This window comes from Zootoca vivipara, chromosome 1, assembly GCF_963506605.1.
Source record: "Zootoca vivipara chromosome 1, rZooViv1.1, whole genome shotgun sequence".
Classification (NCBI taxonomy): Eukaryota; Metazoa; Chordata; class Lepidosauria; order Squamata; family Lacertidae; genus Zootoca; species Zootoca vivipara.
The window spans coordinates 81,654,166-81,672,306 of NC_083276.1; the positions used below are offsets into that span (position 1 = coordinate 81,654,166).

The 18,141-nt window shown below is 41.9% G+C and overlaps 1 protein-coding gene across 1 annotated transcript in view; it reads right to left on the minus strand.

Annotated features, from left to right (window-relative positions):
- ZDHHC5 (zinc finger DHHC-type palmitoyltransferase 5) overlaps positions 1 to 16,886 on the minus strand; it is a 50,275-nt gene extending 33,389 nt beyond the window's left edge. Inside the window, exons 1-2 of the mRNA XM_035124560.2 lie at positions 16,697 to 16,886; positions 2,157 to 3,575 (exon numbers count right to left, since the gene is read on the minus strand). Coding sequence (XP_034980451.2) covers positions 2,157 to 2,260 — 104 coding nt within the window. The 5' untranslated portion in view covers positions 2,261 to 3,575; positions 16,697 to 16,886. The remainder of the gene's footprint in view (positions 1 to 2,156; positions 3,576 to 16,696) is intronic.
- Between the last annotated feature and the right edge of the window lie 1,255 nt (positions 16,887 to 18,141).

Consider the following 18,141-nt stretch of genomic DNA (forward strand, 5'->3'; position numbering starts at 1 on the left):
CAGTTGTGGTATATCACCAATGTTACGAGCTGCTGAGATAGCTCTGCCGGTAGAACATGAGTCTCTTAATCCCAGGGTTGTGGGTTTGAACCCCATGCTGGGCAAAAGATTTCTGCATTGCAGGGAGTTGGACTAGATAACTCATGTGGTCCCAACTTCACAATTCTGTGATTCTAAGATAGCCTCCTCAAGCATTATTTGTTATACCACCCGGTGAAGAAGTAGTATATTTACGGTATTTATCCAGAGGCAATGTGCTAGCAAACTTAAACTTTCTGCTATGCAGCACTTTAAACAATCCTATTTTGTATGAGCAAAGATTTCTGTGCACAAATCACTCTTTTCGCCCTTTACATTACTAAGTTCAACTTGACTTCACAAAAAGCCATAATGGAAAGCTTTATCAGTGTGTGTGTGTGTGTAAATGTTTTAAAAAGTATTTAAATCATAAATTGCATAAAATTATTCCTTCAAGTGTGCACAATTTAGCCATTTTTTCCATACACATCACTGCAATTATTTAACATAAAGACCAATAACAACCTCAATGGTAAACCAGGATAACAGCTCATGAGACAATCCCACCTGTGGCTTATTTTCCTGCCTAAGTATCCAAAGTCCTTGTATGACAAGCATACATTGCCCAATATGTTTTTCACTGAAGCCACATCAATAAACATCAAAATAAGGAAACCCCAATCACCATGTGTTCAACAGAAACTGATGTTTTTGTTGTATGCCATTCACAATCTCAGATTGCCTATTGCAATTCTTTTTTAGAAATATCAGTGAACATTTTTCACAGCAACAGATTCTGAAACACAACTGACAACTTTGAAGGTAAGGAGGCTTTCGGTTTTTATAATTAATTGTAATTGATTTTACCCACTGTAGAATTTTTATATACACCATTTAGACTTTGGTAATTAAGCAGCATATAAATATGTTAAATAAAATAAACAACAACCAGACAAGTTATTTAGGCTGTTTTAATGGTCTCATAGCCTTCAATTAAGTTATGTTTAACAGATATTACTCTATACAGTCAACATATCTGATTATTTTGACTACAAATAGGCCTCCCAATGCTGAACAAGCTTTCCCTTTTTATCTGACAGACAAACAGCAGAAATTACCCTATCCACCATGGCAAAAGACATCACTCCTCTGCATTGCAGGTATAATTGTGAACCCAAATATATACAGTAACCTCAGTGCTTGTGCCCAAACTAAGCTCTCCTGCTTTCCTGCACAATGAAACATTATTTTATCTACTAGATATGCATTTTAATCCGGGTTCCACTTACATTTCTTTCCGATAGGTCCCTAAATTAAAGGAACGGCACTCATCCACCACAGGAAAACTGAAGTGAAACCTTGGCCATTGCAAGTGAGCAAGATGTGGTGGCCTGGTTTGCACAAACAAATCCTGCTTTAGTAAGACAGGATATGCCCGAGCATTATACACTCACATGTTGGTTCTTTGCTAACTGAAAACTATGGCTTCTCTGGCAGTCCTCTTCCAGAGTCTAAAGCCAACTTCACTTCACACATAATGGGAAACTATGCTTAACTTTGGCTTCCTGGTTTGTTTCCACACACCTATATTGTACCCTGTTTCTCCTAAAATAAGACATACCCATAAAATAAGCCATAGCAGGATTTCTAAGCATTTGCGCAATATAAGCCATACCACGAAAATAAGACATAGTGATAGGCGCAATTCTGGAGGGCCCCAAGGAAGAGGCGAGGCTGGACGCATAATAAAAAAATAAGACATCCCCTGAAAATAAGCCACTGTGGGGTTTTTTAAGGAAAAATAAATATAAGACGGTGTCTTATTTTCGGAGAAACACGTAGGAGCAAAAGCAAGTGCATATACAACCAATACCTTTCCCCTTAAACTTATATTTAATATGACCATAAACATGACTGCAAAGTTCAACAAAGCTAAACAAAATTAGCCATCAAATCAGTGGGTTCTGAGTGCCCCGATTCAGATTACCATTGCTGTAAAGTCAGCATAACAAAAATGAGTACAGGGCTGGTTTTTTCTATCCAGGAGTACTGGATTTTCTTAACAGCCTCTACACTTACTGCCAGCCCAGTCTATCCATTCCCCCCTTCCCCAAATATTATATATTTTCTTGACTCACGTAAAAGCAAAGAAGAGTGTGGTGGATCCTACTAGGAAGATTGCAGCCGCTGATACAGGGACATACTTGCTGGGTTTGAATCTCTTTCCAGATGCTGCTGGCATGTTGGAGCTCTGATGGATGATCCGCCCTGCAGCATAGCCCAGGCCCAACCGGAGTCAGAAAGGACAAGAAAATGCAGGAGGGACCTTCAAAAAGAAAAGCAACTGTGCAAAGAAGAGACTTTTAAATCTGTATTCAAGTTCTTGTAGTTAGCTGTTACGAGTCAGATCAGATTTACAGTATGATCCAGATGAAAATGAATAGTAGTATTCACAACAAAGTGTCACAGAAGACAACAATGGGAATTCTATATGTAGTCCCAAGATTGTGGGGCAAGGAAAATTAAAAATATAAAATGGGAGCTTGTACTCCAATTGAAAATTCTAGTGGTTCAAGAAATTGCGCAGGTTCCTGTACCAGGAAAGCCCTGTAAAAAAGTGCACTCCCTAGAGTAGAGTAGAGATGATCCTCTTCTGAGGTGACACAGTGTTGAAAAATGTAGCAAATGAAGTATCAGAATTGGGCTAGACGTTTTAGTGCAAGAGTGCAGGATGAGCCAAATAAGCACCCCAAGGAAGGTGATCAATGAAAGACACAAGGTATATACCAGGTTTTGATGGTTTGCTTTGTTATTATTTTTGTTTCAGAAAACACATGGTGATTTTGCAATGTATACTCTGGAGCAAGTTTCTCCTTTTTAATCTGCTTTTAGTATAAAGCAGTACATTCTGGTTGTTGCTCAGAGGAAGGTTATTGTGTTAGCAAATCTGTCATGCTTGTGCACATCATTCTCTGCCCCCCCCCCACCTTGTGCCGCGAACGTTCTCTTCTTTTAAAGTAGGAGCACTCTCCCCTGATTTCACCAGGAACTGGGGTTGTCTGGCATGCGTTGTTTAATTTTGTTTATTTCTCTCTTGACTGCTAAATCCGGGTAACAGCTGGTGCAAGGTTGAGCTGAAAATCCTTTTCTTTCAAGGGGGAGTAGGGGGCACACTGGAAGGCTGGTCTTGCGTTTTAGTCTCCTTATTTGTTCCTTTGTGTACAACGCCAAAAATCCTTCAACAAGTTCAGTCTTACTGGTAAAAACTGAAATTTAAGTTTGAGATTGCTTCATAAATTATGGATCAGTTGTGTCTGGAGAAGACCCAGTTAGAGACTGAGTTTTCAAGTGTTTTCCTAAAAATCCAAAATATAACTGACAGTAAAAAGAAAAGATGCCTGGGACCTCCACACCCATGTCCTAGAGCACTTAGTCTGCTCCAAACTGTTGCATTCTCATGCTCCCTTCACACAAATAAAATTAATCCTTATTCATTCATATTTGCTTTAAAAGTCTTTAAATCATTTTGCCAACTTCTCATCTTGAGCTTCTTGTACCTAGAAGAGATAAAAATAAGGTTAAGCATTCAAGAGAAAGTGTAATGCGGTACTCATCTTTAGTACAGATCTGAGAGTTAAGAGCTAAAGTACTTTTCCCATATGAGAACCCTATAATTATGGATAACAGTCTTATGTGACTCAGTTTCCACATCTGTAAAACTTGTGAGACATGTTATATTTAGGACACACATTAGGACATATTTTGCACTCAGGGAGCTTCAAACATCCATTAACTCATTCTGGATTTTGGGATTATCTAAAATTATCTACTGTTAATAAAACTGAAACCCAAAACCTGGTGGCTTACCTTTATTTTCAGCATATTCAGAGCCAGGACTCTACTCTTTTAAAAAGGCAGATTTACAAAATTACTACACTTCAAAAGAAAGTGTACATAAAGACAAATAACTCTTTGTTCTACCAGGATTAGGTGATTGTTTCTCAAAATGTCAGGGTCAAATATTTCATGGCTTGTATCTTAAAAGGCAGACTCTTTACTGTTATAAAGTTTTTATCCTTAAAATAGATATGCAGAACCTAACTTTCATATCTGTTACTTTGCCCATCAGTCCTTTAAGCCTCTTCCCAGCTATGCACATCCCCTTTGACAGTATTTCCCATTGGTCAGATTCTCTCTCCTTCCTTCTTATCTGCTTTCTGGATGTTGTTTGCAAGATGATTAATAGCCTTCTCTTTCCCTTGTAGGTTTAACAAATAGATTCCTTCAAGCAGGAACTTTGTAGTGTTTTCCAGCTCATAATGCTGTTGTGCATCCCCAACTAATAAAAGAACTCCTGTTCAGCAGCCAGTCTGGATCAGGAGCTTTGGAATGCTGGTCAGTGTTGCTTCCCCCCCCCAGCCTTTCCTTACCCCACTATATAATACCAAAGGGTTCTGAACTGGCTGCAAGTCCAGTTTATAACAATACAGTGGAACCTCGGTTTACACAATAGCTGCCAAGTTTTCCCTTTTCTCACGAGGAAGCCTATTCAGCATAAGGGAATTTCCCTTAAAAAAAGGGATAACTTGGCAGCTATGGTTTACACCTACCTCCGTTTATGAACGCCTCCATTTACGAACGCCATGGACCTGGAAGTGTTTACATCCGGGTTCCGCGGCGCTCGGATGCGCAAAAGCTATCTGCGCAGCGCATGCACAGAAGCATGCCTTTGACGAGCAAGCGCCTCCGTGAACGAACGCCTCTGCGGAACTGATTGCGTTCGCAAACTGGGGTACCACTGTATTGGGGGGCACTTCTGAGTAAAGGGAAAATATGTGGTTTCCCCCCCTCTTTTTAACTTCATGCCATTTTTCAGCAGGGGATTCCACCATCCTGCTCCAATTGTGGCCCCTCCATCGTCCAAATGTCACCAGATGGATTCCTATAGAACCAACTTGCCCTGAGGAGACTGGAAAAGAGAAACAGCCTGGTGAACAGCCAACACCCAGGTCTCATAACCCTTCCCCCAAACTGCAGCCGCAGGGCCTTCTGCAGAACTATCTTGCCCTGAGGAGAGTGAGAAGAAGCAGTAGCTGTTGTCTTATCCATTTTCTTGTAACTTTAAAAAAAAGCCACCAGTGCTTATTGTTGTAATAATCTTATGCCTGAAAAGTGATACATAAATACAAATACAGTCAATGGTGATTATGGGCAGTATTCATCTAACACATGCATCCCCAAACTGCGGCCCTCCAGATGTTTTGGCCTACAATTCCCATGATCCCTAGTTAACAGGACCAGTGGTCGGGGAAGATGGGAATTGTAGTCCAAAACATCTGGAGGGCCGAAGTTTGGGGATGCCTGATCTAACAAATCCCATCAGTGAAAGCCTTATGCAAGGACTTCAACTTGTGCAACAGGACTTTTCCCCTTTTGCTCCTCTGAAGAGAGTGCGTAAGGAGAACCCTCAGAACAAGTTAAGTTTTAAAGTGTGTAAACATATAGTATTTAGAGAGTTCCAGTTCAATTATATTTAAAAATAACCTCCGAACAAACTGACCCCTGCCTGATTTATTATTTTGTCTGTGGATTCTCTGGATGAAGGATATTGAAAGTTTTCTTTATCCATATCAATTATCTTTTAAAAAATGTACCAGCATCTTTCAAAGATGAATAAAGGCAGGAATCACTTTTTCCCTCTATCCATTCAGTAAATTGTTCAATATTATTATTATATAGCAATTATAGTGGTACCCTAAATTCACCTCTAATCCATAAATTATATGTAATCTTAGACCTAAATCTTGGTTTTGAATACTTTATACAATAATAAAGGTTAGTAGCTTCTTTGCTACCTATCAACAAGGACATCCCACAAAGAAGGGAGGTATGGTCAGTAGTAAAATAATGTCCATATTCATAATGATCAAAATAATATACTGTATGCATAATGAAAAACTCATATGAGAAATGAGACAACTGAAGAGTGAACTAATTGACATGATACGGGGAACTGTGGGATTAAATCATTTAACAAAGAAGTTTCAGAACCCTAAAACCCACTTTTCTAATTATTTACAAAGTATGATAGTGCTGTCTCTGAGAACAAATTTTGAAAAAGAAACATCAATGTTCAGACTAGGATAAGACTATTGTTTGAGATTACAGGATGAGCCAGGTCCCTAGAAATACAGTAGGAGGTCCGTACAGTGGTACCTCGACTTACAAGTGCCTCGACTTTCGAAGGTTTCGACTTCTGAAGTCCGCTAACCCGGAGGTATTTTCGCCGCGCGTGCATTCTGAGCATGCGCAGAAGCGGCGTGCGTGGTCTGTGCATGAGCAAATCGCGCTTTGCGCATGCGCAAAATGGACGCTTCGACTTCTGAAGAGCGCTGTGGAACGGATCGCCTTCGTAAGTCAAGGCACCACTGTTTACCCAAATCCAAATAAAATTTCACTAAAGAGCTATTCCCTAGGGCCTAGAGCCAACTATAAAGGTAAAGGGGTAAAGGGAACCCTGACCGTTAGGTCCAGTCGCAGACGACTCTGGGGTTGTGGTGCACATCTCGCTTTACTGGCCAAGGGAGCTGGTGTACAGCTTCCGGGTCATGTGGCCAGCATGACTAAGCTGCTTCTGGAAAACCAGAGCAGCACACGGAAACGCCGTTTACCTTCCTGCCGGAGCAGTACCTATTTATCTACTTGCACTTTGACGTGCTTTCGAACTGCTAGGTTGGCAGGAGCAGGGACCGAACAATGGGAGCTCACCCCGTTGCGGGAATTCGAACCACTGACCTTCTGATTGGGAAGCACTAAGTCTCTGTGGTTTAACCCACAGCGCCACCTGCGTCCCTAGAGAGCCAACTATAGACTGAGTTATTTTAACTGGACCAGACAAAAAATTGCAAGGCCAATAGAAACATAGCAAGGAGGTGTGGTACCATACTCAATGTCTAGGAGTAACTAAATTAAATGTGATGATCCCACTAGAACAGGACGGTACAATAAATGAATACAGTATGTACAGAATTTTTTTACAATACCTCAAGTTCAAAGTTACCCATCTCCAAGAAAAAAGGGAGTCCAAATGCAGAGGACAAAGGAACTAGAGAAAGGAATAACATTTGGGGGGGGGGTAAGGTAGTGAATTTGTATATAATTTAACTGTACATCCAGAATGTAGCCATCTGGGCTCTCTGGAGCAAAGGCGTAAGAAATGGTGCTAATGGAATTTCTAGGGCAGGCAGTGAGAGAGGACAGACAAGTATACTAAGACTTATGGAAACTATCCTCCACTGCTATTTAACCATGCTGATCCCCCTTTGTCTTATTTGCATCTTTTTTGAGCAGTGACATGAATCTTATCTGACCTTCTACATAGCTTTAAATAACTTCCAGGCTTCCTGGTGGGATCTGATACTTCTGTGTCTTACCATCTTCCTTTAAACAGATTCAAAGGGTAGGATTAAACTAATGGGTCCCCTCAGTGGAAGTCCTGTGCAAAGTCTAATAATAGTAATAGTAGTAGAAATAATATAGTAATATAATATTGTAATAATAATTTATTATTTATACCCCACCCATCTGGCTGGGTTTCCCCAGCCACTCTGGGCGGCTTCCAACAAAAGATTTAAAATACAGTAAGACATCAATCATTAAAAACATCTCTAAACAGGGCTGCCTTCAGGTGTCTTCTAAACTTGAGATAGTTGTTTATTTCTTTGACATCTGATGGGAGGGCATTCCACAGGGCAGGCGCCACTACCAAGAAGGCCCTCTTCTGTTTCTTTGTGCAATGGGGCTTCCCCCACCCCATACACATGCTAAAAGTAATTAACTCTGGGAGGATCAGGGAAAACCCTGGAGGGGAGGGGGATTGCTACGCATGGCAACAAAGAACATGACACTGAATTTCTAATTTGTTAGAACCGATCCACTACACACAGACAAAGAAATATAGTGAAATGTTGGCCTTTCTGGGAAATTTCCCACACTCATATGCTCAATTAAACTTAAAATAAATCTGATAGCATTTGTGCAATTATTTCCAAGCAGACTGATAGCATTTCTTGTAGTGACCAGAGGAGGAATGACTACTGCGATGAGTGGAGAGAGAAGAAACACCAAGCTGCATCTGCAGCAGAACAACAATCTGCCCCAGCTGCAACAACCATGCCTCTCCCATATGTCTCTACAATCACAAGCGCTGTAACCTTCCAACAGTTTGATTTAACCCTCAAAAGTGCACTACTCCATTGTCTCCCAAGACAGACGCATGCCAACCAATCTGACAGCACTACATATTCTATTACATCCTGAGCACTACTTTGGATAATTCAATAGTTGCCTCATTTCGTTGGTTCTGTCACTAATTGTTGCATGGCAAAAATCTTTTTTTAAAATAATAATAATCTAGAAATGTTATCTGACAGACTTATGGTCCCCAAAAAAGCTTTTGTTGCTTTGCCTACCAGCAACTGAGTGAAAACAACAAGCATCTATGTTCCTACATTTTCTACTTATATGCCACTTGAAAAGAAAGTGATTAAGAATTCAGAGACTGATGCTACTCAAGAAATAAAATATTTCAAGGCACATTGAAATTAATGGACCTAAGTTAATCACATCAATTAATTTCAATAGATCTTACTATGAACAGAACTAAGATTGGAAGCAATCCTGAAAACTAACCATGATTTAACTCTTGCATGTAACAGCAGTAATTTAGCTGTCATTGTCAACCAGTGATGTGGGTTTTCTGGAAAACCTCTGGGGGAAATTTCGATACAAATAAGAGTAAATTGCATTAGATAATTTGTGGTGCCAAAAACACTGCCAAGCTTTCTTAATATTTATTAGTAACTGGCATGCATTCAGTATTATGAATAAACTTATGAAAGTGAAAAGTTTCTATGGAAAAATAAAGCACTGGAAAATGTTACACCCACATCACTATCTCAACTAAACAATCTACTTCCAGAATAATTTTAAAAGCAGCAAATCTATTTGTTTGCTCCATTATCTTCAGTATAGGTCCATCTTTTCCCAAGCACAGGTCAAATAAATGCATTTCTCTCTAGAAAAATATCAGTCGCAATATTTTCCTTTCAAGATGCCTCTCTCCTCCCCCAAATGCTCAATTTACAACCGTTTATATGCAGATTTGCACCTCCATAAATTGTACAGTTTCAACAACAACATCCTGCTGGAGGGAAGGGCACATGCCCCCCTACAGCCCCTCAGGGCCACCTACCATACTATTTTGAAAAGTACCCCAATGCCCTATATTAGCTTTTTAGGGGGCAAATAGGGAAGAGGGTACTGGCAAAAATCATCTCCTTGAACCCTTCCTCCAGCTCGCCACTACTCTGAGCACAAGACTCAATCGAAATCAACAACTGCTATTTCAAACAATTACCCCAAATTTCAACTGTATATAATAATGAAAACTCAATGAGTACTACGGTTTGCTGGCATACAGAATAAGAATAAATCTAATTCAGGTAAGAGCTTGTCAATGGAGTTTAATGCAGCTGCTTTACCTGAACCATCCTCAGCAAACTGCTTATTCTGTTATTTATGTTATATCAAATTAAGGGGGGGGGAAATACTTGGTGTTCAGTTTTCATTTTCTGCAATCTCTTCTTCCAATGTGACTCAGATAACTCATTTCCAGTACATCTGATATTACCCCTTTATTCACTCTTCCTTCTAAAAAAAAGGTATTTTCTGACTTGAATGATCAGCCCTCACACTTTTCACACATTATCATCTTCCTATAGTTAAATAATGAACATGTATTGCTGATTTTCGCACTGAAGCCCTTTCACTCAGTCACCATGATTCCTGATTTACTAAGGCTACCAATCTCTCTCTCTCTCTCTCTCTCTCTCTCTCTCTCTCTCTCTCTCTCTCTCTCTCTCTCTCTCTCTCTATATATATATATATAAATGTAGAGGGTCTAAGTTTGTTAAAACGTGGCATTCTCCTAAACTGCTTGCCCGATTGCATCCAAATTTGGCCACAATGTCACATGGGTATAGGGGAGTGTTTCCATCCACATGCATTGCCCACATGTCACACCTGTGCCACAAAAACCAGGTAAAACACACTGGTTTGGAACCCTGAACTCAGAGGGCTGGGGAAGCTGGGAAATTCTAGATGGTAAATCCTCCTATGAGGGCAGGACCCATCCCACAGGCTGCGAAACTCACCAGAGACCTCGCGCCCGCCAAAGAACAAGGCCGACCAGGGAGCCAGGCCTCTCCGCGACCCCCCCGACCCCCCCTCCGAGACCCAGGCTACTGCACAGGCCACACCACCCTCCGAACTACGCACCGAACAGGTAGCCAGACCGCTCCAGAAAACGCAGCGGCACCTGAGACACACCCCACCCCAGAGAACAAGGCTGCTCCTCAGCCCACAACGCCACCTAAGAACCACTCTGCCCACGGATCCGGCTGCTAAGCAAACCACGCCGGCTCCCGATAACCTCGCCACCCACAGACTCGGCTCACTCAAGGGAGCACGCCGCCACCCGAGAGCCCCGCCACCCACAGATTGGGCCGCTACACAAACCACGCCACCGCCCAGGACCCGCCTCCCCCACCCCAAAATCTGCTTTACCCAAGGGAAAGGTTGGAAGCATCTGTAAATCTCCCCACCCACGGACATTGAACTGCAGCCTACTAGGAGTAAACCTATTGAAATGGGGGGGGGGAATCTGATTTCAATGGGTCAACTCTTGAGTAGGATTTGGTTGTGTTTGGGTTGGCAGAGGGAAGAAAAAGCTGCGCTCCTCCGAGCCGCGCTTACTCCGAAATAAATCTCCTTCTCCCCACCCCCTTCGAATAAAAAAAGGGGTTGTTGGAGCCACCTGAATTTTACTCAAGAGTAGACATATTGGAATAAATGGGACAGGGGGAAGACTTATTACTACCCGAAAACTGCGACCTCATGCATACACAGGCTTAACCTCGGAGTAAACCCCTCGGAGTAAACCCCATGCTTCTTGCTTCCGAGTAGACTACAGAGGGATACCACTGTTTACTTGGGAGTAAGTCTGTGTTTAGAGTCTTCACTCACTCCTGAACGTGTTTACTCTTTCCCACCCTGAATGACGATTCTGTGGGGTTTACTCACCGCCCGAAACTCAGACCCCCACGGACTCCCCCCCCCGACACTAAGCCACAGCGAGGCGTGGCCGAACATGCTAGTACAGTACAGTCTAAGTAAAATGACTCTAAAGTGTTCCCTGGTATTATTTTCTTCATGTCCAAATATTACCTTCTATAGCCTTTCTAGTTGTCTCTTATCCACCTAACCTTCCTTTTAGAAGAATCTGTTCTGTGATTTTCCCCACCTTTCCCCAGACACCATTATTCAGGTCTTACTTACCCATAATGTTTTTTCACCTTACTTAACTCAACTCCAAACTCTTAGTCAAGGCAGTCAGTTTTGAAATTCACCCATTTTTTCTTCACAACTTTCCCCAATTCCTTATCCTTTACATTTTCATAAAAGCGTCAATAGTCTCAGGTGAACCATCTCAGCAGTAACCTTCAATCTGCCTCCTTACACAAGCTTCACTATTCTTTACACCTCCAATTCATACATATACAAAGGCTGTACCACTGGTTGCAATTTCTTCTGCTCCCTACACCCATAACTTCCTCACTCTAGAACACTATCAACAGTGTTTATATTAGGCATTAGTCTTCCTGAAACAATACCATATTCTTTTTTTCAAAAACTTATTGGCATCTCACTCACCACCTCAAAGTACCGCTATCTGTATTCACCAAGCCTTACTAGACTAGAAGTCTAAGGATACAATTCGGTGCCACATGTTGCAGTAGGTTTATAGCAGGGGTCCCCAAACTAAGGCCCGGGGGCCGGATGTGGCCCAATTGCCTTCTAAATCCGGCCCCCGGATGGTCCGGGAATCAGTGCGTTTTTACATGAGTAGAATGTGTCCTTTTATTTAAAATACATCTCTGGGTTATTTGTGGGGCATATGAATTCGTTCATTTCCCCCCCCCAAAAAAATATAGTCTGGCCCCCCACAAGGTCTGAGGGACAGTGGACCGGCCCCCTGCTGAAAAAGTTTGCTGACCCCTGGTTTATAGCTTTTTCTATTTTATCTGTAAGCTGCCTTGAATCCTGGACAGAGTAAAAGGTGGGAAATAATGATTATAATAGGTGGAGAGGAAGTAGTGGCATACTGTATATGATACACAAGCCCACTTCTTCAAGTCACCATACTAAGCTGTTGTTTTGTTTCTCAAGCCACTTTGCACAATATAGATGTCACTGCAAAGCTTCCTAAAAACAACCTCACAAGAGCTAATAACTGTTTAAAGATGTTTATCCAAATAAGCTCCAGTTTTTAGCTCTAGTGGTGCAAAGTTCCAAGAATATCTTTATTCAGATCCTAAAGAGGAGTTTCTCTTAAACAGCTAACTTTAGATTATTGTCAACAGTTTTTCATCATATTAAAAAAGTTTGGCTTGAATAGTTGTTTTTAAAAATGTCAATTTCCTGCCGTCTTAAACAACTAGGTTAATAATAATTTAGCCATAAGAATGTTAGTTCTAAAGTTCATTGTTAAACTAAATCAATGCCCTAACACAGGGATGTCCAACAGGTTAATCGCGTTCAACTGGGATCCCTGAGAGGTTCTGACCTGAACCTGCTCCCCAAAAGGGGTAGAGCACTGCCAGTTTTTTATTCTGTAAGTAGATCACAGTCTGTTGGAAGTTGGACTTCCCTGCCCTAACAGATTAACTGAGTGAAAAGGTATTCTATGTAAAATGAAGAACCATTTTGTTCTTTTTTCAGATATGAATATTTACACCTAAACATATGCATTTCATTCTCAACTGATGAAAAAACAGCTCTAGTATGACCAGTCAGCATCAGATCTTGCTTCTACATGTAAGTATGGACTCTATTGCCAGGTGGGAGGCTGGACCAAGGCAGAATAAAATAGAAAACACATTACAGCAGCAACGACAACATTACCCAGTCAGCAGGTTCCTATATTCCCATATTTAAATGCACAAACTGTCACAAGTGCTATAATTCCTATATAGGGATTTTAAGGACATTACCTCTACAGTGGTACCTCTGGTTACGAACTTAATTCATTCCGGAGGTCTGTTTGTTACCCGAAACCGTTCTTAACATGAGGCGCGCTTTCGCTAATGGCGCCTACTGCTGCTGCCGTGCGACTTCTGCTCGCATCCCAGGGCAAAGTTCACAACCAGGAGCATCTACTTCTGGGTTAGCGGAGCTCATAACCCGAAGCATTCGTAAGGAGGGCGGTACGTAACATGAGGTTCCACTGTATAGCAATAAGAATAACATGCAAAATATATACAGTGCAATGTCACATACTCAGTTGCTAGATTTTGCACTGCCCTGCTGGACATACATCAAAGGACGGTTTGTGTCACAAACAAGGCCTAAACATTATAGGCCTAAACAGAAGGCCCATAATGCAAGACGTGTGCTGCTTCACATGTCTTTTGTCAGTATCTTCTTTAAATTTATGACTTATAACCACTTTTAACTATTTCCTTTTATCCCTCTCCTCTTTTAAGTGTAATGTGCTTTATTTTATTCACATGTTTGTATCTTATGCTGGTCTGTAACCGTAATAAAGTTTGTTGTTGTTGTTGTTGTTGTACAGTGCAATAAAGACACATAGTCTTGCAGTAATATCCACCCTGCTCATATTAAATTAAAGCTTGCTGGCCGAGAAGACTCAAGTTGGTGCTCTCGAGCTCACTAAAGAGCTTCTGAACCAGCATATGCCTCTACTAATCGAAGTGTGGGGGCTATATTTGCATATTATCCCCCCAGCCCCTGAAAACAGGCTGCAGATAATTGGCGGACCTGTCAGAAGAGGGAAGAAAGTGACACAGGGGCAGGAGAGGTGAAATCAACAAAAATTGCTTGCTTTCTCTTCACTGGATCAAAAGCACTTATGTGAAAGTAAGGGCACCAAGTCAAATGCACCCACACTCAACTTAAAAATGTACACTTATTCTTTAAAGTGCTTTACAATTCTATTCGTGTTCAATATTTCCTGCTTCCTTTTTATTTTTCCAATCACATTTAAAGGGATCTCTGAAATACAGTACTCTGATATGTGTCCTTGCCTGAATAGTTGCCAGAACCTTCTCTTCATTATCTAAAGGGCAGGGCAAAGTTTTCATCATACAGTACAGGATATGTTTTCTTGCACAAAGATCATCTTATCACTATACAATATATTGTCTCTTCTAAGTGAACCAGGTTTTCCAAACAACTGGAAAGAATGGGAAACACATATACAGCTATGATTCATTACTGTGATTTACACTTTTCATGATAAAATACATTTAAGGAATGGAGACATTACCACAGTATACTCAATAATTAGTTAAACTTTATCAAGATTTAGATATGATGTAGTGTAACTTTTACCTAATCAAAGCCTCTATCACATGTGAATCACACTGGCCCCACCTTCAGACATGGGTGTTTTAATATATTTATTTCACACAAAAACACCATGGAAGCAAAGTTGAAAGCCCAATAACTCTATGTGAACCACATGTTGGGTTCCATAGTGGAAGAAAGGTAGGATATAAATACAGTATAATAAATTTTCAGAAATAAAACAATGCCATGTGAGTCTCTATGGGTATTCCACAGATGGGCACCACTACCAAGAAGGCTATACTCAGATGACAGAAGTGCCTGGAATGGAGTTTCCAAAGAGGACCTTAATGCACATACAGGTTGGTATGAGAGCAGGCAGCCCTTTGGGTACTTGAGTCCTAAGCCTTGTAGGACTTTAAAGATAAGCTGAAGCACTTTGAATGGTACTTGGAAATGGACTGGAAGCCAATTTAAGTTTCTGAAGACCAGTGTGATGCGTTTGTACTGACTAGCCCCAGCCCCTGGTGGCTACCGGTATATCTAGAACTAACTGCAGTTAATTCTTCAAAGATTCCCACATATAATACATTTCAGTAATTAATCCTAGGTGTTACACAGCATAGAAAACAATGGGCATCAGAATACCGTATAGGTGACATGCCATATAGCACAGAGGGGAACAGTTGGGGTTGCAGGGAGAATTATCAGTATGGAAATATAAAGGAGGAAACAATTGAGAAATGATTGTACTGATCAAGGAGTGTGCGTGCTGTATAGGTGCAGAAGGAAAGAGGCTTAACAGAGAGAGGGGTTCAGGAAGAAAAAGGATTAACAGGTAATGACTTAAAAGGGGGAAAAAACAAGCTAGAATATTACCCCCCCCCAAAAAAACCTAGTTAATGTTACCATGCAATCTAAGTTAATATCTAAAAGTGACCTTCAAATTCATTTAAATTGTACATGCCTTGTATTCTTGTTGAGGAGTTAGAATAAGAAAAACATAAGATACTTCAATTCCTAAAGTGCTTGTTCAAGCAAACATTAACAGATGAGGGAGGACCTGCTCCATCCATTACCAAGGTGACTTTGTGTACAGGCGATAAAAAGGTTTACTTCCTGAAAAGCAGGGCAGAGGCAAATGCTGGGATGTCTTCTTAACATTTTCAATCAGTCTTCCTTAAGTAAAAACATGGGGTCTACACATAACTGCACAGGAAGCATTTGTGAGAAATACAGATGGCATGCTCTCCTGAATAATCCCTAGAGAAGAAACTAAACTTCTTCACTTTTCCACCATATAAACACAAAGTAAGAAGCAAAGGAGAGGAGGGCTTGGTAAAGGTAAGAAGTGAAATATGATGTACAAGATATGAAAGTACTGTATCAGCTAGTTAACAAGTATCTTTGCTTTTCAGCAAGATCTTTCAAAGGGTTACTTATGGAAAGCGTTGTCGTCAGGAGAATAAGTAACGCCATCTACATTTTGCATGGCTATGATTACACACCCAACACAGATAATATGGAAGACAACCCCCGTTTCTACATTTTCAACTTGGTCCCCTCACTCCAACCATCGCCACACACCTACAGGCCGGGCCCATAACTATAATTACAAACCTATTAGTAGGTACGTTACCCTTAAAACAAGCGGCCTTAAGCAGGCCACCACCTTGTCAAGTGACCACAGTTTTATAGAACAGAAAGTGGGGGGAGAGAGAGAGAGAGAGAGAGAGAGAGAGAGAGAGAGAGAGAGAGAGAGAGAGAGAGAGAGAGAGAAGAAGCTTATCGGGAAAGGAACTTATCCACTCATGAGTATTACCGACAACAGAAGCTGCTACCGGCACGGAACCCAAAAGAAAAACACTTCGCAACCCTCTAAAAGCGAAAGTAACAGTAGCTGTCACAAAGAGAAAGCGGGGGTGCGGCGGGGGCCACCTACGCGGGAAGGGCCCTGAGGGGACGTACCGTAGGTGGGGTGGAAGTTACACTCTCGGCCAGCCCACAGCAGGAAAAGGGTGGGATGGGGAGGTAAGGCGAACGAAGGGGAAAGCACGCGACGCGGCTACTTCCTTCTCTGCTCCCTCACTCTTCACTACCCCGAGGAAGGGCAGGGAGACGTTAGGCCCCGCCGAGCCGTTGCTGAGGGAGTCCCTCTCCACGCCCGCCTCGCCCTTAGGTGGAGGTGAGCCTCTCCCTCTCGTGCCCTCGCTACCGTCACCCCCCCGGCCCGCCTCGCCTGGCAACTCACCCGCCAAAAACGTTCCCGCTGGTACCGCCGCCGCGCCTGGCTCCCGCCCTGTGAGGCGAGGAACTCGCTCGCTCGGCCCAAGCAGTGAGGAGAAGCACCAAGCAAGGGGCGCGGGGCGCGCACGCGCGCTCTCAAAGCCGTCCGGGCTCGCGACGCGGCTCGCCGGTTGGTCAGGTAGCTGCTCGCCCGCGCTCCCCCACGCGCGCGTGCGCACTCGCTCCCCAGTACACCCAGCCTTCGCCTTCCTTCGCTCGCGGGCATGCGCGGGAAGTGATAGGCTGAATGAAGTAAAGGATTCGTTGCGTAAAAGGGGAGGAGCCGCGCGTCTACAAATCGTGATTGAGGGAAGAGAGGAGCAGCAGCAATAGCAACAGCGGCATTTCCGCACGCATGCGCGGTCTCGTGGTACCCGAGAAGACCAGGACCGCCTTACGAAAGAACTGGGAGGGGTAGGGACGAAAGTATAGGGCGAGCATGCGTGAATCGTCCTCCCGTATGCAGATTATTTCTTGACGTCCCACTTCCAAGCACCTCATTGGCACGCTGCGGCTGAGATTGACAAACCTGATATCCACTCGTTTGTTAGACTTCATATAAGGTGACGATCTAGTGTCATTGATTTAACATGGAACTCCTGATTAAAATCTCTGTGGCAGTTTGTAGTGGAACATTTGTAATTGTATTTCTAGATATCTCAACGTTCTTTTAATATACATAAATGTGGTTTGTATATGTATATATATGAGTTAATTAAACATTACGCAAACATTTTCATCTGCACCTTTTAAAAAAAATCTGTGTTTTTTTTTAAAAAAATTAATGTTTCAAATGTGCTGGGCTGTCCTGCAGCACAACTTTATACAGTATGTGTATACTCACAAGTACTGCTCATTTATTTCAAAGGGTCTTAATCCCTGATAAATTATAGGATCGCTGCAGCATTAAACACACTTCTACTTTTGACAAAAGGACTCATCACACAAGGCAAGTTTGGACTCTTAAACATAAACATTTCACAGTCAGCATGTGTGAAAACAAATTTACATGTGATCTCCTGCTCCTACCTTAATATTTATACAGTTCTGTATCTGAAGAAGTAGGCTGATACTGATCAAAGCTTCCGTTGTATTTAATATTAGCCTGAAAATGTATTATTTGATCTATACTTTAATTGAGGGTGACCATATTTCATCTACACCTTGTGAAGCAAGCTCTCCATCTAGCTGTGAGAGATGTGAATTATTTTTTTTTTAAAAAAAATGCAATTCTTCTATCCTGTACAGTATTCTATTATAAGAGTAAAACTTAACTGTATTTTGAGACATGGAATGCAGAAAGTCAAGAGAGTGGTTGTCTGAAAGGGGATGAAAGAGGATGGTGAGTTCAGTGTCACACATCCCTAGGATTTGGAACCTGAGGGCAATACTTGAGATCGATGACAAATA